This window comes from Podarcis erhardii, assembly GCF_964252035.2.
Source record: "Podarcis erhardii genome assembly, chromosome: 15".
NCBI classification, from domain to species: Eukaryota; Metazoa; Chordata; class Lepidosauria; order Squamata; family Lacertidae; genus Podarcis; species Podarcis erhardii.
Genome location: NC_138505.1, coordinates 12,145,679 through 12,170,951, shown reverse-complemented (window position 1 = coordinate 12,170,951; position 25,273 = coordinate 12,145,679). Strand labels below are relative to the sequence as shown.

The window sequence follows — 25,273 nt, the reverse complement described above, 5'->3', positions numbered from 1 at the left end:
TGTCCATGTTTTTTCACATAAGCCTTCACAGAGCTGCTTACAGTAACTTAATGAATGCAGATATTATTTGGAAACTGATCACAATCATTAAGCAATGATTTGGTACAGGCAAGCTAACTAGGATTACAAAAATTAAAAAATGAGCAGAGGCAGTTAAAAATAAATAAGGAGGGGAAGAGAATATGGAATTGGGTGCAGAATTCAGCTGTTGTTGTCCAGCTGTGTATACACCATAGATTTCAAGCAGTTCAGGACAAGACTACAGTGCTGTTTCCCACAATAATTTTAATTCATTAGCCCAACAAGATTAATTATTGCTACTTTGGACAAATTGGACCCTTTAAAAAATTAAAAACCCAACACTTTGAAGCTTTTGGGCCTATGTATGGATAGTTTTCTATTTATCATCAATCCTTCTACTGTATTTCCAATGTTCCGGCAGGGAATGGCGCTTAGGTAGCCAAAACAGCAGCACCCCCACATAAGGGAAGGGAGCAGGAGCAGCAGGTTTGGGGGGACCCCAAAATTTGTCAGAGTACAAACAATCTAAAGGGACAGAAAACCTGAAAGTGTGGGGGCAGGGAACACTCTCCCAAACAGCTCAGCAAGGACTAAGTGTGCTTAGTAGCTATGGAAAGCTAACTGACCACTGAGGGTATGGGCAGATAATGGGGGCAGAAAAGTTATTTAGGGCAAGAAAAACTCAATTTCCAAAAACTCCTTCCCTGTTTCTATAATGCTCCTTAGGCTGGGTTTTTGCAAAAACCAAGGTTGGGAAAAACGTTAGGATCCCTCAGCATGCGACTTTCTCAGTTCAGTACAACCACTTGTGGTCTTGTGCAGTTCTGCTGGATCAATGCAAGGCAGATCTGGCGCAGCATCCTGTACTCCCAGTAGCCAGGTGTCCTGATGGGAAGCCCACAAGCAAGATGGCAGCTCTCCCCACTCGAGGTTCGCCGCAATGGGGATTCAGAGGCATCCAACTTCCAACTGTGGAAGGAGAGCATAGCCATCGTGGTCGGTATCCACTGATAGTCTTATTACCCTCTCTGAATTTAAAGCTATCCAAATTGGTGACCATCACTACTTCTTTTGGGAGCAGATGCTATAGTTTTAAACTATGTGCTGTCATGGTGTGAAGAAGTACTTTCAACATTAGGGCAGGGAGATGCTAGGAGGGCTCTGCGTTTCCATCTGTGTTGTGTTTACACACAGCTCCGAAACCACGAAGCTCTGCTCTCAAATATTTACCTGCAGCCGAGCTGAGCACCCCCACCAGCCCGCTCTGTCTGCCTCCCTTCCTATCTCTCCCTCCTTCCCCCCCTTCATACAACACTTAAGCACACAGCCTTGTTTATCCTACCGCTCTATATTCCTCTTTTCTGATCAAGAGATCCTTTGTCTGTCAACCTGCCTCTCTGCATGCCTCTCTGCCCTGTGTTTGCACTCATTACCACTGAGCCAAGCCTTCACCAGGCGCTTGGTTTTGAGTGTGTATGTGTGTGTGTGTGTGTGTGTGGCTAGCATCCAAGTACTTGGGGGATTTCCTCCCAAGAAAACTGAAGACTAGCTTTGGTAGATCCCAGGTTAGATGGATCTCAGGCTTGACCTGAGCCAAGTCCATCATCCAAAAGTTTACACAAGGCCTGCACACTTGGAATATGTCAAAGAATCCTAAAGGGGGAGAGTGCCTCTGAGCATGCACCGAAAGCCAATCTTATACCACCAAGTAACCACCCTCAGGGAGGCTAGGATGCTAGATATCTGGACCAGCTTCAATCACATATTTTTCTTTTGAAAAAATTAAGTGCTGAGTTTGCACGGATAGGAATTAGCTCAAGGACACCATGGGAGAGAGACCCCACCAATCCCTTTCAAAGTATCTGGGAGAAAAGCAAGGGCAAGGTACTTATCTGTGAACCAAACTGATTTGTGAACTGAACTGGGAAAGAGGGAAGAGTCTTTTGCTGATGAGTGGAGCCACAGAAGGAGAAAGTGACTCTTCCCTGGGAGCTGGGGCATAATAAAACTGCTGGCGGGGTGGGTGGGGATGGAATAATGTCAGGTTGAGAATCCTTTTCCCAGTGGCCTTGGGACAGACAGACTGATAGGGATGAGAAGGGATGTCCCTTTACTCCAGTTAGCCCAGTTCCCACCATCCATGAAACCGGCTCCTGCCTCCCTCACACACACTCAGCGGCAGCGGCAGGATTTCACAACCATGTTGCTGAGTTGTTGTACTTTGGGCAAGCGGCCAACGTAGTAGAGGATAGTCAAGGGTTCCAGTTCATGGGGGACGCAGCATGGGGCAGCCGAGGCCTCGGGGTTCAGCTTGTTGTACAAGGGGAGCACCTGCGTGATATTGGGATTGAAGAGAGAAGCCGTTAAGTTACATGCCTTCTTCTCTAGTTCTGTCCCTAACCCAGAACCACCCTGAGGTCTCCTCTTTAAAGATGACATGCTTTCTTCCTTGCTGCCCAGATGCCTTGAACTCCTGTCTAGTGATTGGATTGGGGCAAACTGGATTCAGTTTACATTTAAAGGTGAATCTACCAAATTCACACTTCTTTTAAAAAACAACAACATGCCAACCAAAACTCAGTGTAGTTCCCCAGCCAAGTAATGTGTACATTGGCGGGGGAGTGTGCATTAAAAAAGAAGCATATATTACGAAAACTAACATGCAGTACAGGAATGCATTATATTTTAGGAGGAAAGAGCATACAAACTTGTGTGTTTTCAGAGAAATTCAAACTGAATTGCAGGCGAATTTTCGTGAGGATTTCTTTCGCAAAAAAGAATTTGCAAACTGATGTGGAAAATGTGGGGAACTGAACATAGGTTTGGAAAAATGAAATGGCCCTCCAAGTGTTGTTGGACTCCAACTCCCATCATTCCCATTCAGCAGGGCCAATGGTTAGAGAGGGTGATGGAAAAACTCATCAGCATCTTAGTGCGAATTTCTCCTAATAAACACATTTTTGTGTGCTATTTTGCATGCAATTGATTAGTGTGCAAATTTTGCAAACAATTTCCTCTAATATAACTCATTTTTGCATGTTATTTTCACTAATATATTCATTTTGTAGGCATTTTTGTAAACATTGGCTGGAGATCTGAATCACAAAATTAGGAGAAGCGCAGTTCTCATCTTTTTCAGAAAGTGCGAATTTGATAGATGTGGCAACCTAAATCAAATTTTCCCCATGTCACTATCTACCTACAGATTCCCCACCCCACCCCAAAAGGAACAATTAAGAAGCCAGAAAAAAGTAGTAATATACTCAGGGGAACCTTAAGAAGCTCAAAAGTACAAAAAAGAATAAAAAAAGCAAATGGGGTACTGCTACTCCCAAAAAAGAAATAGCCCAAGCATGCTCAATAGACCTGGCGCTTCCAGATGACCTGTTTATTGAACATTCATCCTGATTTGCTTGGAGATGATGTCAGCTATTTATTGAGCATTGACTCTGATTTATTCACAAGGAGGTTGGATAACAGTGTTTGTCCCACACTTTCTAATGCACTTCCCTTGTCGCAAAAAGTCCAATCTTTTTGGGGAAGTAGGTTTGTTGCTTCCAGTCAACAATAACTGTACAAACTGAATTCTTGCCAGTATTATGTCTAGCCCTGACCAGGTGCCAGGCGTGGAGACCTCAGAGGTCAAGCCGGACACCCCACAGGCCATGGACCTTGAGAAGCTGAGTCCTATGCCAAGGATCCCCTAGAGGGGTGATACCTGAGGAAGAACCTCTGGAAAGGTCAGAGGAGGAGGTGGAGTCTGGTCCTTAAGAGTGCCAACGCCAGAAACTTCAGATCCAGGCCGAAGAGCAATGGTACAGTATACATCTATGGACCCAGAGTCAGCAGGCTACTTGTGAGTAAGGTGTCTACTTGTGAGTAAGGGATTCCTGCATCACAGGGGGTTGAACTAGATGACCCTTGGGGTCCCTTCCACCTCTACAGTTCTATGTCTCTACTCATGAGTAAACAATCCCTACACTCCTTCACTGCCAGCAGCTGTGGTTAGAATGTGGTTTAGGAGACCAGATAGTATAAGGCTTCCTTCTTGAACCTTCCACTTGCTGGAAAAAACACAGGTCTCTGGTTCCTCACTCCTGACTCTGCTTATTCCTCCTTGCTCTGCTGTACCTTGTGGACTACCCTGTGATATTGCCCTTGGACTGTTTCTTGACCTGGCTTCTAGATCCTGGCTTGACCTTCTGGATTCCCTGTGTTTGACCTCGGTTTGTTTGAGCTACACTACACCAGCAACCCTGTCTGTGTGAGGCACTTTGGTGAGAAGCTGGTATTTCAGAAACAAGGGCTCCCTGGAGTGTGACATCCCACCCAAAAATAGAGACAGTCTGAAAGGGCCCATGTTTGGAAAAGTAAACTGTGAGGAGGGTAGGGATGGAATGGAATGGAGTATCCTGGAATAGAAGCATATTTTCTTGCAGGTCTCCACTGAGCTTCTGGCCCGACTGCACTGGCTGCCAATTAGCTTCTGGGCCCAATTCAAAGTTCTGGTTTTGACCTATAAAGCCTTAAATGGCTTGGGACCATAATACCTAAAGGACCACCTCTCCTCATATAGACTGTCCCAGGCTCTGCATTCATCATCTGAAGCCCTACTTTGTGTACCGCCTCCACATGAGGTCTAGAGGGTGGCAACATAAGAATGGGCCTTCTCTGTAGTGGCTCCCTGTTCGTTGAATGCTCTCCCCAGGGAGGTTTGCCTGGTTCCTTGCTTGCATATTTTTAGGCACCAGGCAAAAACAACCAGGCCTTGGGCTGATTAATATTCTGCAGCCTTTTAAAGCGTAGTTATTGTTTTGCTTTAATTAGTTACAGTCGTACTTTAGATCCCAAATGCCTTGGCTCCCAAACAATTCGGCTCCCAAACGATCAAAACTTGGAAGTGAGTGTTCCAGTTTTCAAACGAACCCAAATGTCTGGTGTGGCTTCCATAGCTTCTGGTTGGTTGCAGGAGCTTCCTGCAGCCAATCAGAAGCCGCACTTTGGTTTCTGAACATTTTGGATGTCGAACGGACTTCCAGAACGGATTCTGTTCAACTTCCAAGGTATGACTACTTTTTATCCTGTATTTTATTCTGTGAACCTCCCTGCGATCTTATGATTAAGGGTGGCATATAAATCTGAATAAAATAAAATAAAATATTGTAATGAATAAAATATTGTAACTCAGGATAGATCCATTAAAATTAATAACTATGGATAACTTAGGTTAGGTCCAGGGGCCTACTCTGAGTAAAAATTAGTTGACTATCACCCGTTGAATTAATAACAAATATTCTTTCTCCCACTCCATGAGGTTCTATGTGAGCACAAAGGGTGGTGGAATTGGAGATCCCAGGGGTAGAATAATAGAATTGGGGTTGTCTACAGGCTGGGGGTTCGGGGAGGGACACCCACCACCTGCCCGCTTGTGTGGCCCTCTCACCATGTTGTACTGCGTGTCCATGCTCCATACGTAACGGCAGCTCCCTGCACAGAAATTTGCCTTGTAGCCTTTCGGCTGGTGGATCCACTTCCACTTCAGATCCTTGCGGAAATCAATGTACAGGGTGCGCAGGCAACAGCCCTGGTCTGTACTCCTGGAGCAAGATGGAGAATTAATAATAATAATAATAATAATAATAATTTTTATTTATACCCCAGCCAAGGCCGGGCTCAGGGCGGCTAACAAGCAATAATAAAAACAAGTTGAATGAATACAACTTAAAAACAAGATTAAAATACAACATTAAAATATTGAAACGTTAAAATATTAATTGAGGGGTGAGTGCAAGTGGAGAGAAGGAATCAAAAAGATGGGGTCCATATACCAAGTAAACCAGGAGTGGAGGCACTTCCCTGTCTGGCCCTCATAAGTCCCTCCAAGCCACACCCCTCCCTGGCCCATCTTCACGACCAAAATACTTTTGCCTAGCTAGAATGTGTCTGTGAACTCCGATAACACTTTTGCTTGCCCGAAAAGGGGTGTGTTTGCATGGGCAGGTGTGTGTGGAAAGTTACCTACTGTACACAGGCAAAATTTACATCCGTTGCCCCACCCATCTTTTGCCTCTGGCCCTGCCCACCGCTGGCATTGGGCCCTTCGGCTGGAAAAGGTTTCCCAGTGTAAACCAATGGAACTCATGGCCACAGGACGCAGCAGTGGCTCGGGCGTGGGGTTGGGAGGAAGTAGGCAGCACTAGAAACCCAATGAAAGCAAAAGAAGCAGCAAATACAATGCCCAAAGATTGCATCTTTATCAAAAACCGCCCTTGCAGAACAATGAAGTGTTCAAGCTCTGTGGGTTGAGGACGACGACAACCCTCCCTCAGGCTGTATTGATTGTTGTTGTTTAGTCGTTTAGTCGTATCCGACTCTTCGTGACCCCATGGACCAGAGCACGCCAGGCACTCCTGTCTTCCACTGCCTCCCGCAGTTTGGTCAGACTCATGTTTGTAGCTTCGAGAACACTGTCCAACCATCTCGTCCTCTGTCGTCCCTTTCTCCTTGTGCCCTCCATCTTTCCCAACATCAGGGTCTTTTCCAGGGAGTCTTCTCTTCTCAAAGTATTGGAGCCTCAACTTCAGGATCTGTCCTTCCAGTGAGCACTCAGGGCTGATTTCCTTAAGAATGGATACGTTTGATCTTCTTGCAGTCCATGGGACTCTCAAGAGTCTCCTCCAGCACCATAATTCAAAAGCATCAATTCTTCAGCGATCAGCCTTCTTTATGGTCCAGCTCTCACTTCCATACATCACTACTGGGAAAACCATGGCTTTAACTATACGGAAAACCATGGCTTTATCAATACGCTGTATTGATAGGAGAACCTTATCCCTTGTCCCCCTTTGCTTTTGTTAGAAATGTGGGGTAGAAATTTTTAAAACATATAAATGTTGACTCCGTGGATTTTATGCAGTTCAGTCTTAACACAGAGCAGACTCATTAAAATCAAGGATCATTACTAAATTGTCAATTTCAAAGGGTCTACTTTGAGTTATGGATGGGGAAGAGTTTAAAGGCAAGCTTACACTTGTCAAAGCAATTTGCAAGCCATGGGACTCTGAATTTGTATTCTTAATTTGTATTATTTGTACCCTGCCCATCTGACTGGGTTGCCTCAGCCACTCTGGGCTGCAAAAGATTCCTGCATTGTAGGGGGTTGGACTAGATGACCCCCATGGTACCTTCCAACTCTGTGTTGATTCTATGAAACAGAGCCATCTTTTGAAAGTCACACTTCTCCAACTTTTGCAATGCCTTTTAATGTGTAAACAAATGTAGATAAAGTGTGCATATAAATGCATATAATAGTCAACGCAACATACAAAAAGGCATTATATCAGGGACATTGCTTTGCAAAAATGTGTATATTAGGCGAAGCTTCTTACAAATGTGCACGTTACAAGAAAAAAAAAATGCATGAACTGGTGTGGAATTGTGAGAGAACCAAATTGGAAAAATGAGAAGCTGAGAGGAAGTGAAACTGACAGATGCACCCATTCCCTACTGCAGGTACGACTTAGTTGGAGGCAAACCCATGTCTGGCGTTTAATGAAGAGGCATTGAAACAGGTGAAAAGAGGTGTTGTTAGATTTCATTTTATGTATGTATATAAATATATTTTAAATTTTATTTTCTCTTAGGTTGCCTTTTAGGGCTAGATGGGTGTTTGCTAAAGGAGGGAAGGGCCACAAGAAGATCAAGAGTAACCACTAAAGGAGTTTTTTTCTGCCACTGAGTCACTTCAGGTCTCTGTGTTCACAGCTGGGATCATTCTGCCTGCCAGAAAATGGGGACTGACAGGAGATGGGGGTGATCACTATGTTCAATTTCTGACATCCAGAAGTTCCCTTAAAAAGCACTGGATGGGCTGTTATACCCAGCATGATCACTCTCATTGAAGAGTGGAGATAGGCTGCATAAGGAAAAACCAACAAAATGTAAAAGGGTATACGGACTGTGCACCATCGATCAATCGCTAAGGTCATTCAACCAATACCTTCCTCCTCCCCCTCCCTTCCCCAGCAGTCTGTGGAACTCCTTGAAACAAGGGTCGCTTCCAGATGGCCAGTTTATTGAGCATTCCATCCTGATTTGTTTGCACAAAGTTTGTGGGGAAGAATGCTATTTATTGAGCAGTTACAGATAGGTAGCCGTGTTGGTCTGCCATAGTCAAAACAAAACAAATTCCTTCCAGTAGCACCTTAAAGACCAACTAAGTCAGTTCTTGGTATGAGCATTTATTGAGCATTCATTCTGATTTGTTTGCAAGGAAGTTGGGCGACATTGCACCAAGCATGTGTGAGTTCCGCCTTTTCCAGTATGTACACTTTCCCATCATTTCCCGCATAGTAAAAAGTTGAATTGGTGGCGGGGGAGGTGGGTTTGTTGTGCAAGAGCTCTAGGTGGGCTTTAATTGCACAGCCAGAATGTGCTGGTATGTGATTGAATGGCACCTGAACATAGCAGCAGGCCGGAAAAGCTCAGGGTATTAGGATGAGACAGAATCATAGGTTTGTGGAGTTGGAAGGGATCCCCAAGGGTTATCTAGTCCAACCCCTTGCGATGCAGGAATCACAGCTAATGATCACTGAGATGGTGATGAGGAACAAGTTGCCCATCCAAGGAGTAGAGCAGTTTAGGATGGTTTGCAGAAGCAATGCAGAGACTTAAGATGAGGTTCTGCATTTTAATACTTCCTAATTTGCACTTTCTGAAACAATATGTGAACCAAAACACAGTTATCCTTCAAAACTGGAACATCTCTGAATTTCATGGTGCAATTCTCCAGCCAGACAATATACTGTATACAAAAAAATTGCATCTACCGGGGAAAGTGTGCATTAAACTATATATTCGTGAACATAATATGCAAAAATACCTTGTGTTAGGGGGGAAATGCTTTGCAAAAAAAGAGCCTGTATGTATACAGTGGTACCTCAGGTTACATACGCTTCAGGTTACAGACTCCGCTAACCCAGAAATAGTGCTTCAGGATAAGAACTTTGCTTCAAGATGAGAACAGAGATTGTGCTCCGGCGGCGCGGCAGCAGTGGGAGGCCCCATTAGCTAAAGTGGTGCTTCAGGTTAAGAACAGTTTCAGGTTAAGTACGGAACTCCTGAACGAATTAAGTACTTAACCCGAGGTACCACTGTATTGGGAGAAATCCATGCTGTATTGACAATGAATTGATAGAGTTGTCCACGGTTCATTGAGACCAGTGGCACTTTTGGTCTCCCAAACCACAAATCACACACTCACTGTTAGGATGTTTAGGGACCCAACATAATGCTGATATCTCTGAAGAGCTTTGCTTCCTCACCTGGCACAGCTGGGAGTGTTGGCTGACCTCCGACGCCGTCCCTTGGGTGGGGACTCCAACCGGTGCGGGGGCAGCAGAGTGAGGATCAGGTGCGGAGCTTTGCCGCTGAGATCTGGGGGCCTTGCACGCCCTTTCCAGGCTTCCTTGATAAGATCGTCATCCAGGCCTGCGTGTGTATAGGAAAGAGCTGCGTGACTCACAAATCCAGGGGTGGAGAGAGGGTGGTGCTGAAATCCCCACCCCACCCTGGTGTCCCTGCCTAGGTCCATACCTGCAAACCGAGCCTCCAGCTCCTCACTGTGGTTGGGGTTAATCGTGTTTCCAGCAGGGACGTAAGTGCAGCAGGGGCAATGCACTCCCAACTTGAAGCCCAGGTTTCTCTCTGGGGAAGAAGATGCAGAGGAGGAGAATTAAAATGGAGAATTTGGATCTCGCCATCATAAAGCACAGCAGCAAATTATGTTGACCCTGCTACTTCTGTGTGCCTTTTAACAGCAGTCTGGCTCACACTGTAGAAATCGAGCGAGTTATGCTTTTCCCCAACCCTTCATCTTGATTTCAGGAAACGTTTTCTCTGTGCCTGGCTGATGTTAAAAGGCACAGGTTCAAGGTCAGCACGCGCGCACACACACACACCCCCAATATGAGATGGCAATCCTATATGCCACAGACAGTGGTGGCTGATGCCCATTGGGACTGGTAGGCTAAAAAGCTGGGAACCCGGCAGTAGGTGGCGCCAGAATCAATAATCGGCAGGGCCAACTCATTGTCCCATCTTCCTCCTCCCTGCTGAGTTCCTCAAAGGGCAACACTGAGGCTGAGGAGGAGGAAGCTGGTTGCAAATAAGAAGGCAGGCAGGTGAGGACTGACTGAGGGGCAGGCCAATGCTGGTGGGGCAGTGCCCATGGGCGTAGTCAAGGGGGAGCAGGGGGGCAGCTGCCTCTCCCCAGAGCAAGTAAAACAATAGAAATACTTAACCAACTGACCAATCACAGTGGTTCTGCCCTCCCTAACAAAAGTCCTCCCCACCCCCCCAAAAAATCCTGGCTGCTCCCATGGCAGTGCCCAATGTGCCCTAATGGACCAACCTCCACTGGCTAGAGATGGGGAACCTTTGGCCCTCCAATTCCTGTTTCTATCAGCCCCAACCAGCACAAACAATGACAGGGCTTATATAGGGCTGGGGAGATGGTTCAAGGCTGCTAAAGGAACAGGACGCTTCTCAGCTGAGATGAGTTGGAAAAGGAGAGGGTGTGCCTAGACGTAGTAGAGGCATCCCCACATCTGTTGCAGCAGGTTGGTGTGATGACGGCTTGGGTAGGAGTGAAGAAAGGCCAGAAATAGTAATAATAATAATAATAATAATAATAATAATAATAATAATAATAATAATTTATTATTTATACCTCGCCCATCTGGCTGGGTTTCCCCAGCCACTCTGGGCAGCTTCCAACAGAACACTAAAATACAATAACCTATTAAACTTTAAAAGCTTCCCTAAAGAGGGATGCCTTCAGATGTCTTCTAGAAGTCTGGTAGTTGTTTTTCTCTTTGACATCTGGTGGGAGGGTGTTCCACAAGGCGGGTGCCACTACCAAGAAGGCCCTCTGCCTGGTTCCCTGTAACTTGGCTTCTCGCAGTGAGGGAACTGACAGAAGGCCCTCGGCGCTGGACCTCAGTGTCGGGGCCGAACGATGGAGGCTGCAGTTGACCACTAACTGATGTTGGGGAACTGGGGGCAGGCTGAGAAAATGCCAGGCAGATGGTAACCTTCCCCCTCCCTCAAAAAAATATAATAATAATAATAATAATAATAATAATAATAATAGGTTGTATCCAAGTAAGTCCTGCTGGGAGGAGACCTATTGAAAATAATGGCCCTAAGTTCATTAATTTCAGTGGGGTCTGCTCTGTGTGGGACTAAGGTTAGATACAACTCTGAATACTTTCCAAGTGAAGAATCTTCCCTCCATACAAATAGGTTTAGGAAGAGAGGGGCTCTCACCTCTTTTATCCAGCCACTGGCTGATGGTGTCTGTGACATCAAAGGACACCCACTCAGCCCTATCAGTCGGGTGAAATGTTCGGCTTTCCACATAACGCTGGGTTGGTCCTGAAGGCTCTCTTGCCCGTATCACCTGGGGAGGTTTTTAATTTTGTTCCATTAAAATGTTACACCCTGCTTTTCATCATACTGTCCCCAAGGCAGCTTATAAAATTTAAAACCAGAGGAAGCAACCATTTTGTTGGCATTTTATGGAGCTACGACCAGATTTGTGCTTCTTAAACCAATACACGAATTGTAACACACTGATCCTTTGAAATTTGCACATCCTTGAATTTTGCAGTGTAGTTCTCCATCTAACCAAAAGTGGGGGGGGGGCGGGGAATGTATATTTTAGGGGGAATGCAAATGCATACATCAGTGAAAAAAAACCTAACATACAAAAATGCCTTCTACTACGAGTAATTGCAATTAAAAATGTGTGCACTAGTCAAAACTGCATACAAAAACGGTGTCTACTAGAGAGGTATTCACAAAATTGCAATACGAAGAACTGTACTGAAGACTGGGAAAATGAGAACCCGAAAGAAGCTGTCAACAACAGATTTGTCCCTCTCTCAGGCACTTTGAGGCTCTGACCTGATACAACTCCACACGTTGCTCCACCACACGCGCTCGGGGGTTTGGGACCCTGTAGATGCGCAGCTCGGCCTGAACGAGGCTGCTGAGGTTGCGCTCGGCGCCCGAGACGTCGAAACGCAGAAGGCGAAAGAAGGGGCTGGCTTGGATGCTAGCAATGGAGTCTGCGGAGAGGGAGGAGAACAAAGAAGTTGACAGTATCACCAGAGGAAGAAGGTAAGAAAATGACCACTGTTCTTTTAACCTATTTTCATAGATTCGTAGAAGGATCCCAAGTCCAAACCCCTGCGATGCAGGAACTGCAATGAAAGTATCCCTGGTAGACAGTGGCAGACCTACACTTTGGGGGCCCTGAAGCCTGTCATGGGATCCTCCTTCGCAACCAGCAATGATGTCTGAGTAACCACATCTGTCTTCTTCAATGGGGTTGTTCCACGACAGATCACAACACCTTTACAACATCTGTACCACTGACTGTCAAACTTTGGGGTTATTGAAATGTATGCGCAAAAAACAAATCAATTTGAATCATGCCACTCAAATTGAGTCTACTAATTCTTTTTGTTCTCCAACATATTTCTTATCGATAAAACATTTGGTATGGCGCGAGCAAATTTTTATTCTGAAAGTGTGGCCCATAGGAAAAACATTTTTGAACCACTGGATTAAATGTCTGCAAACAACCCTCTGCATTATCTGAGCTACCTCGCTGTCTTGTGATAACCGTGCACAGGGCAATGGCCTAATGTGACTGAACGGTGATATGAAACCATTGATAGTCCATCAGCCACAGCCCATTCACACAAACAAATGCGGTCACTAAGTAGAGAATAGGCACCTGTGGGTGGGTCCTTAGCAATTTTCCTCATTGCCTTCCAAGAACCTCTAAGAGTCCTGGGGGGGGGGAGGCCGTGGCTCAGTGGGAGAGCATCTGCTTTGCATGCAGAAGGTTCCAGGTTCAAATTCTGGCATCTCCAGTCAGGGCTGCGAGTGTCCCCTGCCTGAAACCCTGGAGAGCCACTGCCAGTCAGTGCAGACAGTCCTGAGCTACATGGACCAAAGTTCTGACTCAGGATAAAAAGATGGTTTCCTACATTCCTGTGATTGCACCAATGGCCCACCTGGCCCTTATTTCCTCTCTGTGGCCAACCAGATACCACAAGGAGGGCAGAAGAGGAGTAGCTTCTGGTACACTTCCTCTGGACATGGAGGCTCCATTTAGGTATAATAATAATAATAATAATAATAATAATAATAATAATAATAATTTATTTGTACCCCACCCATCTGGCTGGGTTTCCCCAGCCACTCTGGGCAGCTTCCACAAAGACAAAAAATAAACTAAGATGTCACACATTAAAAACTTCCCTGAACAGGGCTGCCTTAAGATGTCTTCTGAATGTCAGGTAGTTGTTTATCTCTTTGACATCTGATGGGAGGGCATTCCACAGGGCAGGCGCCACTACCAAGAAGGCCCTCTGCCTGGTTCCCTGTAGCTTTGCTTCTCGCAATGAGGGAACCGCCAGAAGGCCCTCGGCGCTGGACCTCAGCGTCCGGGCAGAACGATGGGGGTGGAGATGCTCCTTCAGGTATACTAGGCCGAGGCCATTTAGGGCTTTAAAGGTCAACACCAACACTTTGAATTGTGCTCAGAAACGTACTGGGAGCGTACGTATCATGGCTCACCCTCCTGACAGATCTCTCCCCAGTCATGGTTGCTCTTGCCATCATAATGTATTCATCTTCCCCACACTCTGAGCTTTGACCCAGGGCCATGTTGGCCACTCCAAGGCTCAGCCATCCCCCACCCCTTTTTCATGCCCCTTACTGTCAGTGTGCCCGGCGGGCAGCATGTCCACCCGCCGCACTTCCTTGGCGTAGTACTCCTCTTCCTCGCTGCTGCTGCTGCTGGCGCTCCATCCGCCGCAGGCCGCCCGCTCCCGCGTCAGCTCCCGCGTGCTGTTGTACAGCAACATCACCTCGGGGGGCGGTTGTTCGGGCACCCCTTCCTCTTCCTCGGGAGGTGTTGCCAGCTGCAGCTTGCTGAGGATTTGGCCTCGCACGGCCTGGACCCTCCGTGCCCGGGCTACCTCCAAGTCCAAGGTCTGGCAGGTAGAGAGTGCCATGGCTGTGCCACTGGGGCCCGTCACCAATGGCATGGCCAGAAGCACCAGGAAAAGCATGTTTGGAGGGTGCCAGGTTCCACAAAAGCCAAAATAAGAGGGGGCGACAAACGGCTGGTCTAGGCTGGCAACCTAGCCCGCCTCAAGTCTGCCAGTTCTTCTGGACAACGCAGAAAGCCAGTCGCCCGTCCCGGTGGGGTTGGTCGCAGCCTGATGATGAAACAGTAAGTCTTGGTCTTCTTCCTGAAGGGGCTGGGGAGCTTCTGAATTTCTCCCGACAAGCCCACAAGTCTTGCAGGAGCCCAAGGGCTGGTGCAAAGCTGGTTGTAGTCACATGCAGCGGGCGAACCAGGCCACCTTCTCCTCTGCGCCGTCGTCGTATTTGTGCGCCTCCGTCTCCATCTCTCTCGCCTCAGCCCTTTCTGCTGGGCTACAAGCAGCTGAAAACAGCCAGGAGTTGCTCGGTGCTCTCTCCCTCCATCGCCTCAGGAAACTGGGAGAGCCACTCAGAGACAAGCTGTCTCCCACCCTCCAACACCCTCCCAATCCTTCCCACACATCCTCCACCCCCTTCCTGCCACATGCTTTCGCTCCACAGAGCCAGCATTGATCGAGAAGGGCCCCGGAGCCTCGCAAAGAGGTCTGGACCGTGCACCCTGCCCAGACGCACCTCTTCCCGGCCTCTCCCGCTGCATCTTAAGCCTCCCTGGTGTGGAGGTGGCTCCTTTTCACCTTCCAGATTATTGGAACGTAGGCCAAAGTTTCAAATCACCTTTTTCTTTTGCTTTGAGTCAGGAGCTTCAGCTGTTTGGGGCAATGGGGAAATTGCTGGGCATTTATTTTTTGGGGGAAACATCACACACAATATATATCCATGTCCAACCAATTTAAAATGGCTTGGATATTGATCTCACTTGATCTAAGAACACACCCCGCACACATGCACTCCACTGTTTCTCAAGAAAGGCGAGATGGTTTGCTAGTAAATTGCATGAAAGAGCAGTTTCTTACTGAAAGGGAGTGGCATGAGAGAGTGAGGAAGAACCTGTCAAGGGTTCTGGTAGCAAACATAGCTTACGAAAGAATTTTTGACTCTGTCACTCACCTACAAAACACAGACGCCTCTCTTTTCTCTGGGAGCCCCTCCAGACATCCTTTTTATTGTGCATTCATGATGATTTGTGCTCATGATGGTATCGGGGATGTTAGACACAATCCTTCTTCCAATACGCTTTGCACCTGCGAAAGTTTTGGGGGAGGCATTTGGTTATTTATCGTACTACTGAAATATAAGCATTTCTCAGCAGCATTAAAAAAAAAGTTACAGATAGGTAGCCGTGTTGGTCTGCCATAGTCAAAACAAAAGGAAGGAATTTGTTTTGTATTTAAAAAAAAGCCACTCAGAGAACAAAACTCATCTTAAACCTTAAGCTAAACCCCAATACTACCTTAAAGTGCCTGCTGGAATAAGAAAGTACAGTGGTACCTCGGGTTACAGACGCTTCAGGTTACAGACGCTTCAGGTTACAGACTCCACTAATTCAGAAATAGTACCTCAGGTTAAGAACTTTGCTTCAGGATGAGAACAGAAATCATGCTCCGGCGGCGTGGCAGCAGCAGGAGGCCCCATTAGCTAAAGTGGTGCTTCAGGTTAAGAACAGTTTCAGGTTAAGAACGGACCTCCGGAACGAATTAAGTACTTAACCTGAGGTACCACTGTATTTGCCATGTGCTTGAAGTTCAGCGAGTAGGGGGCCTCCCTAATCTCAATCGGGAAGGAGTTCCACAGGACTGGGATCAATACATTGAACGTCCAGTTTCTAGCAGTTACAAGCTGTACCTCTGAGCCAACAGCTGCAGAGATGGGAAAACTCCAGTTGTTGTCAGCCTCCAGCTCCCATCAGTCCCACCCAGCATGGCCAATGGGCAGCAGTGGAGGCTGGTCCTTTAGGGGAGGTGTGGCACTGCCCTACCAAGCTCTGCCTGCCTTCAGTCATTCTTCACCTGCCTACCTCCCTTACTTGACAAGTCGAGCATGTGGCACTGGCTGTCAGCCTCCTCCTTAGTCTCAGTGTTGATGGGGACAACACCAGACTTAGCTGGCTCTGCCCATCATTGACTCTACCTCCACCAGTCTTTTGCTGTGGCGCCACCTACTGTCAGCATCCCTGCCTTCCACCCTACCACTGCCTCCACTGACCTGGAGGATGTTCCCTGACCTGTGGGCGATCCAGAATGCGATGGGCCTGTGCTTTGAGCCAGCAGAGTTTTTGTGATAGCACAGCTTGAGTACCAACAATACTCTGGATTTTCCATAGGCTGGGCCGCATGCAAGATCAGTGCTGGGCACACCTAACAGCCACTCAGCTGTTAGGCCCGTATCGATCGCTGATGATGCTTCTGCGTCTGCTGGAAAAGATTGATCGGGGAGCTGGCTCCTGCGCTAATAGGGGCAAGCCAAGCCATTAGCAGCAGGCAGAACAAGTGCCCCATGCCAACCTATGCTTGGCCTTCTGTCCCACTGCCAGGCCTTGAGCAAGGCTTGGCCTCTGCTTCATTTTCCTGTCAGCAGCTTAATTATCATAGAAGCTGAGCGGCTCCTGCCGCCTCCACCTTTTCTTTTCTCTTTTAGAGTGTCTAAGTGGAGAGTTCATTCACCAGTAACTGACACAGATGAGATGCCAGGGGTGCCAGCGATGTGACTGAGGGCAAAAGGATGGTTGCCCTCAAATGCAGTTACCGGTATCCCCAAGTGGGGTAGAGAGGGAGGAAACAAAATACAAACTTGGGCAGCAATTCTTACAGTCATGGAGCTGCATAGTTTTTCCTGTCCTTCACTAAATCAGTTCAGGCACCAACCCAAGCACATTGGAAATCTAGATTTGTGCTATTAAAAGGGGTTAAAGCACTCTGTTGCCCCAGTGTAACAAATCTTCTTCTTCTTTTAATGACTTTTTGTGGTTAGGAAAATGATGGGGAAATACACTGAAAAGTGCAGAATAAATAATTGATTTATGGGAAGACATGTAAACACCCCACCCACCCACCCACAAAAATCAGGATGATTCTAGGATGATGGCTGCTCATTGTTGTATAACCTGCCAACAATTAAGGTATAGTTCACATCCATACCTTACATTTAAAGCACTTGGCTTCCTGCAAATAATCCTGGGAACCACAGTTTATCTATTACAGAGCTACAATTCCTAGCACCCTTAACAAACTGCAGTTCCTAAGAATTTTTCAGGGGGAGCCCCTGTACTTTAAGTACAGTGGTACCTCAGGTTACATACGCTTCAGGTTACAGACTCCGCTAACTCAGAAATAGTACCTCGGGTTAAGAACTTTGCTTCAGGATGAGAACAGAATTCGTGCAGCAGGAGCGCAGTGGCAGCAGGAGGCCCCATTAGATAAAGTGGTGCTTCAGGTTAAGAATAGTTTCAGGTTAAGAACGGACCTCTGGAACGAATTAAGTACTTAACCCGAGGTACCACTGTATATGGTGTTGCTGCAATCAAAATCTAACCTCTGCATGAGCTTTGTGCAAGTGAATCAGGATGAGTGCTCAACAGACAGGTCCGGCCAGAGGAGCCCTGCATTATTTCCAATTATGAACAGCTCTCTGGCATCTCCTGGCACAGATGTGTCCCATCACCTGTTCCCTGATTGCTTTCTTAGCTAGAGATGCCAGGCATCAAACCTGGGAGCTTCTGCTTGCAAAGCCTGTTCTCTGTCGCTGAGCTACAGTTCTCCCCACCACCAACAGAGAGCACCATTGGGACTCTCCTGGACTGAATGAGCTGGTTAGGAAGAAAGCTGAGGGGTAAAGTTGAAAGTCCTCTGAGCCATATGACCTCCCTCAACCCTCTGGGCTAGCAGCACCTGTCCAGGAACTATGTGCCGTAGGGCTGGTCAGTTTTCCCAGACCAGATCACCACACGCCCACTGGGGCTTTCCAGGTTCACAATGATACCCCTGCACACACTTTTTTTTGCAGGCTCAGGCAACAAAATTCTAGCAATTTTATTATTATTTTAATGTATTTGTATCTCACTTTTCTCCCATGTTGGGATTCAAGGCAGCTTAAAAGCAACATTGAAAAATTCCAGATAATAGAAACAAACTATTGTTGTTGTTGGCATCTGTCTGCCTTGGGAGACAATGGAGTGCACCTCCGTGGGTGAAGTCAAATCACTGCATTAGCAGCACTGAAGTGACTTCCCTGGGGCACAAGACTGGGCAGTGTATCTGGAGGTCCTGGGCTGCCCAGACGACAAGACTCTCCTCTCGGCCTCACTGATGTGGTCCAAAGGAAGGCAGGACAATATGTTTGGCACCAGCTTGGTTGCAGGAATTGCCGAAAGGAGCCTCTCCTGGTCTGCCCCACAGAGGACCTTAAGGTCCATGAATAACCATAGTTTAGAGGTCCCGGGCCCTAAGGAAGTCAGACTATCCTCCACCAGGGCCAGGGCCTTTTCAGTGATGGCTCTGACTTGGTGGAAGTCCCAGGAGACTAGGGCCCTTCAGGATTTAACCTCCTTCTGTCGGGCCTGTAAGATAGAGCTATTCTGCCTGGCCTTTAATTTGAATTCAGCCTCATCTTTTATTTCCCTTCTCTTCCCTCCCCCTCCCCTACCCGCTCTGAGACCCCACAGCTAATTCTCCCCTGGCCTCCTCACTGGCCCAAGTAGGACTAATTCAGCCAGCTAGCCCTGGTGACTGTCTAATGCTTATTAGATGGATTTCCCCCAAATTGATTCCTGAACTTTGAATTTTATTGTTATTCATGTTTTTATACTGTATTTTATGTTGCTTTTACAATTAAATGTTTTAAATTTGTTGTTAGCTGCCCTGAGCCTGGTTTTTTCTGAACCGGGCAGGGCGGGGTATAAATAAATTGTTGTTGTTGTTGTTGTTGTTGTTGTTGTTGTTGTTGTTGTTGTTGTTGTTGTTGTTGTTGTTGTTATACGCCATCCAACTACCTTAGGGACTCCACTCCTTAGTCTTTTCTTCTCCCTAAGCTATCCCGCAAGGCAGTGGAGGTTTAGGACCAGTTTTTTTTCTGTCTTTTCATGCAGGGGAAGTCCCTAACCCACTGAGGAATTGAGACCCATTGGCTACCCTCACCTGGTTTAGCCACAAGCTCCAGTTCAAGAGTCTGAGGCTTCTAGGAAGAGCCAAATCCTTCCTTTCTCTTTTTAATAAATCAACCAGGACTGCTGAGTTATATCTTTACCACTAGGAGGCAAGAGTGGCATCTGTCAAGCACAGCTAGAAAGAAACTCTAAACTGAACCAAGTTCCCTAAACCCCAGTTTGAGAGAAGAGTGGCATCTAGCGGTGAGCGCTGGGACTACAAAGCTTCATAGAATCATAAAATCTTAAAACTGGAAGGGACAACAAGGGTCATCTAGTCTAACCCCTGCAATGCAGGAATGTCAGCTAAAGCATCCATGACAGATGGCCATCCAGCCTCTGTTTAGAAACCTCTAAGGAAGGAGAGTCCACCACCTCTCGTGGGAGTCTGTTCCACTGCTGAACAGCTCTTACTGTCAGAAAGTTTTTCCGAATGTTTCATCGGAATCTCATTTATTGCAACTTGAAGCCATTGGTTCGAGTCCTACCCTCCAGAGCAGGAGAAAACAAGCATGCTCCCTCCTCCATGAGACAGCCCTTCATTTATAAAGACATTGAACAACAACGGGCCCAGGACAGAACCCTGCAGGACCCCACTTGTCACTTTTTTCCAGGGTGACAAGGAACTATTAATGAGTACTCTTTGGGTTCAGTCAGTCAACCAGCTACAGATCCACCTAACAGTTACCTGGTTCAACCCACGTTTTACCAGCTTACTCAAGAGAATATCAAAGCCTTACTGAAATCAAGATACACTATCTCCACAGCATTTCCCTGATCCACCAAGTTTGTAGTTCCATAAAAAAAGAAAAAGAAATCAGATTGGTCTGGCATGAGTTATTTTTAGTAATCACAGCATCCTTTTCTAAATACTCACAGACCAACTGTTGACTTATCTAGGACCTTCCCTGGTATCAATGTCAAGCTCACCAGTCGGTAGTTACCTGGGTCTTCCTTTTCCCCCTTTTTGAAGATGGGGACAACATTTGCTCACCTCCAGTCTGTAGGGACCTCACCTGTTCTTCAAGAATTCTCAAAGATAATAGACAAAGGCTCTGAAATTACATCCGTAAGCTCCTTTAGTACCCTTGGATGCAGCTCTTCAGGCCCTGGAGATCTGAACTCATTTAAAGTAGCTAGGTGTTCCCTTACTACCTCTTTTCCTATCTTGGACTCCCTCCTTACATCATTTATTCTGTTATCACCAGGTTGGGCATCGCTTTCCTTTGGGGTGAAGACAGAGGCAAAATAGGTGTTGCGTAGTTTTGCCTTTTCTCTGTCACCCAATAGCATTTCTCCATGTTTCCCACGTGGAGGATCTACCACTTGCTTGTTCTTCCTCTTACTTTGGACATAGCCAAAGAAACCTTTTATTATTATTTTTAACCTCTATTACAAGCCTGAGCTCATTCTGAGCTTTAGCCAGCCTGACTTTGCCCCTGCAACTGTTGGCTAATCATGTATATTCCTCCTTTGTGATTTCCCCTTTCTTCCATTTCTTATACATGCCCTTCTTAACTCTCAGCTCATCTGTACGCTCCTTATGCAGCCACACCGGTTTCCTTAGATGCCTCCCACTTTTCTTTCTTGTTGGTATTGTCTGCATTTGGGCCTTCAATATTTCTCCTTTCAGAAACTCCCATCCTTCTTGGACTCCCTTCTCATGGAGTATTTCTGACCAGGGGATCACACCCAGTAGCTCCTTCAGCTTTTCGAAATTGGCCTCCTTAAAATCCGGAGTGCATGTTTGACTACACTCAGTTTTCCCTTGCATCTGTATCCTAAAACCTAGGAGAACATGATCACTTCCTCCCACGTTTCTGAGCACTTCCATTTCATCAATCAGTTCTTCCCTATTGGTGAGGACCAGGTCCAAGATCGATGTTCCCCTTGTTGGTTCTTCCACCTTCTGGGAAATGAAATTGTCAGCGAGGCAATGGAGGAATTTGTCAGACCTTACACTCTTTGAGTCCCCACAGATATCAGGGAAGTTGAAGTCCCCCATGATTATTATTTCTCTCCTTTTTGAATGTTTGGTAAGTAAGGCATCATCCAAGTCTGAGAGCCAGTGTGGTGTAGTGGTTCAGAGTGGTAGATTCGTAATCTGGGGAACTGGGTTCGTGTCACCGCTCCTCCACATGCAGCTGCTGGGTGACCTTGGGCTAGTCATACTTCTCTGAAGTCTCTCAGCCTCACTCACCTCACAGAGTGTTTGTTGTGGGGGAGGAAGGGAAAGGAGAATGTTAGCCGCTTTGAGACTCCTTCAGGTAGTGAAAAAGCGGAATATCAAATCCAAACTCTTCTTCTTCCGTCTAGATTGGTGGATCTATAGCAGACACCCACAGTAAGGTCACTGTTGCTTCTCTCTCCTACAATTTTTACCCATATGCTCCCAATCTGCTACACTTTTTACCCATAATAATAATAACCCATAATAAATAATAATTCCTAATAATCTGCGAAGAGATGGGGATGGGGGCTGTTGGTTTAGGCACACAGGCAGCCTGCCTTATGGTCAGACCATCTGGCGCAGCTTGCCTACACTGGCAGGCAGCAGCTCTCCAGGCTTTCAGCCGGGGACACTCCCATCAGGACTCCTGGTTTCTCTAGAAAGAGGTCTGCTAAACGAAGTTGGAGGAAGAGTTGTCACTCAGCAGCAGAGCATGCAGAAGGCCCCGTGGCCAATCCCTGGAATCTCCATGTAGAGCTGGGAGAGAATCATAGAATCATAGAATCATAGAATCACTGTTTTGTTAACAGTGTTTCATAGATTGTAATTGTTTCATTGATGATTTGTTCATTATTTTATATGGCTTGTGCTGCATTTGTGATCTTCTATTATGCAGATGGTGACAGCAGCCACGAAATTAAAAGACGCCTGCTTCTTGGGAGAAAAGCAATGACAAACCTAGACAGCATCTTAAAAAGCAGAGACATTACCTTGCCAACAAAGGTCCGTACAGTTAAAGCTATGGTTTTCCCAGTAGTGATGTATGGAAGTGAGAGCTGGACCATAAAGAAGGCTGATCGCTGAAGAATTGATGCTTTTGAATTATGGTGCTGGAGGAGACTCTTGAGAGTCCCATGGACTGCAAGAAGATCAAACCTCTCCACTCTTAAGGAAATCAGCCCTGAGTACTCACTGGAAGGAAAGATCCTGAAGCTGAGGCTCCAATACTTTGGCCACCTCATGAGAAGAGAAGACTCCCTGGAAAAGACCCTGATGTTGGGAAAGATGGAGGGCACAAGGAGAAGGGGAAGAGAGAGGACAAGATGGATGGACAGTGTTCTTGAAGCTACCAATGTGAGTTTGACCAAACTGTGGGAGGCAGTGGAAGACAGGAGTGCCTGGCATGCTCTGGTCCATGGAATCACGAAGAGTCAGACGCAACTAAACGACTAAACAACAACAACAACATTATGTTCTGTTATGTTATTGCTATGCATTGTTTGTAAGCCGCCTTGAAATCCATTTGAATGAAAAGCAGCATAGAAACACAATCAATCAATCAATCAATCAATCCTTGGAGAGACACTGCCAGACAGAGCAGACAATTCAGAGCTAGATGTACCAAGGGGCTGACTTGGCAGAAGGGAGCTTCTCATGTTTTGTTCCTAGATCTGTGTGGCGGCTGCATGATTTTTCCAGCAATGGACCTCTCCTCCATCAACAGATGCCAAAGCTACAACTCTCAGAGTGCTTGAGCTATATCCTCTTCCACCTTCCCAGGAAACTCTGGGAACTGTAGCTCTCTGCGGGGAATAGGGGCCTCCTAACAACACTGGTGGCGCTGTGGGTTAAACCACAGAGCCTAGGACTTGCCGGTCAGAAGGTCGGTGGTTCAAATCCCGGCGACGGGGTGAGCTCCCGTTGCTCGGTCCCTGCTCCTGCCAACCTAGCAGTTCGAAAGCACATCAAAGTGCAAGTAGATAAATAGGTACCGCTCCGGCGGGAAGGTAAACAGTGTTTCCGTGCGCTGCTCTGGTTCGCCAGAAGCGGCTTAGTCATGGTGGCCACATGACCCGGAAGCTGTACACCAGCTCCCTCGGCCAATAAAGCGAGATGAGCGCCACAACCCCAGAGTCGGTCACGACTGGACCTAATGGTCAGGGGTCCCTTTACCTTTACCTTTACCACCTCTCAGGTGTCACTACGACTGCCTGGCTCCCATTGGCTTAATTCCTCCGCCGGGGAGCTGGTGCCCTCAAGATGTGCTCCCATGGAGAGCCGATTTCAGTACATGGGGAACCTTTTTGTAGCCTGAGAGCAGCATTCCCTTCTGGGCAACCTCCTGGGGGGCCACATGCCAGTGGTGGGAGGGGCCAGAGGCAAAACGTGGGAGGAGCAACCAATGTAAATTTCCCCTTCGTAAAGGAAGATCGCTTCTGCATGCACTCAGAAGCAAAAAGTATGATCAGAGTTCAAGGACATGTTCCAACCAGGCAAAAGCACTCAAGGAGGGTGTGAGGCAGGGCCAACGAGGAGTGTGCCACGGGGAGAGAAATCATAGAATTGTAGAGTTGGAAGGGATCCCAAGGGCCAACGCCCTGTAATGCAGGAGTCCCAAGGGCCTGATGGAAAGGTCTGGAGGGCTCTACATTCTACTTCTGTTGTAGGATGCTGTTTTCAAAGGTTGTGTTTTGGCTCTTTCGGAATCCAAAGCTTTGGCCTGCCCCTTTGACCCGGGGTGGGGAAATCCCTTTTTGCAACAGGCAGGACAGCCCCCACCTGTGAAACACTGCCAGATCTGCAGGCAGGCAGGGTAATGTGGTATTGGGGGGGGCAGGGAAGGGAGATGAAAAGGAACACCCACACCCTGCAGGAGGATTCTTGAGCGTATGACTCAAGATTTGTCAAAACAGGCAGAGTAGCTGAGGCTGGTTCCTCCGCTCAAAGCAAAGTGGGTTCGCTCCAGGAGAAAAGGGCGTGTGCAGGGTGTTTCGGGTTGGCGGGAGAAGACAGGGCAGGGTATGCATGTGAAGGCTGGCGGGGTGGAGGAGAAGGAGCCGGGCAGCTGAGCTCCAGGGCAGGACACTTTGTTGCGCGGCGGGTTTCGCATGTGGGTCCCACCCGCCCTTTGGGACAATTAGAACTGGTACCAGCTGGAACCACGCTGCCCCACAGCAGGCAGGAAAGCCATTGTGCAAGGAAAGGGTGACTGAAAGGATCGAGGGAGTTGGAGGAAAGCTTACAACATTTGGGGCTTTTTTCCTCCAAGTTCAGAGAAAAGGCATGAAAGGGAGGAACATGAGAGAGGCGGATAAAATTGTGCAGGGAGCATGAAGGAAGCAGACAGGGAGACTCCCCCCCCCCAGCCCCATCTCTCTTAATACTAGAATCCAGGGACACCCTCAAACGGCTCAAGACCGTAATACCTCAAGGACCGCCTCTCCCCATATAAACCATCCCAGACTCTGTGATCACCACCTAAGGCCCTTCTTTGTGTACTTCCTCCACAAGAGGTCCGGAGGGTGGAAACACGAGAACAGGGCCTTTTCTGCAGTGGCTCCCTGTTTGTGGAATGATCTCCCCAGGAATGTTCACCTGGCGCCTTCATTATACACCTTTAGGCACCAGGCAGAAAAATGTTCCTTTTCAACCAGGCCTTTGGCTAATCAATAGTCTTATAGCCTTTTATATGTGTTTGGGGGAGGGGTGTTATTGGTTTGTCGTTTCTGTTTTAACTATTTATTTGTGCTTTTATTTCGTGTTTTCATCTTGTGAGCAGCCCTGAAGATGTTTTGATGAAGGACGGTATATAAGTCAAATAAATAAATAAAATAAAATAAAAAATCCTGAATGGTGGGAGATTCTGGTCAGATAAAAGGAAGAACGTCTTCACACAGCTAAACATTGGCACTCAATACCCTTTTAAAATATGTTGAGGAGGGCGGATTTTGGGGTTGTTCTTGTTTTCATTTATATTATGTATTTTGTGTTTTTATCTTGTGATTTTATCTTGTGAACTGCCCTGAGACCTGTGGGTATAAGGCAGAATAATAATAATAATAATAATAATAATAATA

The 25,273-nt window shown here is 47.0% G+C and overlaps 2 protein-coding genes across 5 annotated transcripts in view; one reads left to right on the top strand and one right to left on the bottom strand.

Annotated features, from left to right (window-relative positions):
* LOC309329834 (uncharacterized protein) overlaps positions 1-25,273 on the top strand; it is a 129,955-nt gene that overhangs the window by 72,375 nt on the left and 32,307 nt on the right. The gene's annotated exons all lie outside the window — the stretch shown is intronic.
* LOC309329922 (transforming growth factor beta-2 proprotein-like) lies at positions 266-14,617 on the bottom strand. Its single transcript, XM_081841153.1, has 7 exons — positions 13,817-14,617; positions 11,989-12,152; positions 11,350-11,482; positions 9,616-9,726; positions 9,345-9,510; positions 5,465-5,618; positions 266-2,352 (listed from the first exon to the last, which is right to left on the bottom strand). Exons 1-7 carry the CDS (start codon positions 14,169-14,171, stop codon positions 2,194-2,196), a joined length of 1,242 nt encoding a protein of 413 aa, XP_081697279.1. The 5' UTR covers positions 14,172-14,617; the 3' UTR covers positions 266-2,193.

Excerpts from the sequence above, each read along its gene's own strand:
- LOC309329922 (XM_081841153.1), bottom strand. The coding sequence starts at position 14,171 with ATGCTTTTCCTGGTGCTTCTGGCCATGCCATTGGTGACGGGCCCCAGT. Across the intron at positions 12,153-13,816 it reads GCCCGCCGGGCACACTGACA|ACTCCATTGCTAGCATCCAA; the intron begins GTAAGGGGCATG and ends CCCTCTCCGCAG. Across the intron at positions 9,727-11,349 it reads CCAGTGGCTGGATAAAAGAG|AGAGAAACCTGGGCTTCAAG; the intron begins GTGAGAGCCCCT and ends CTTCTTCCCCAG.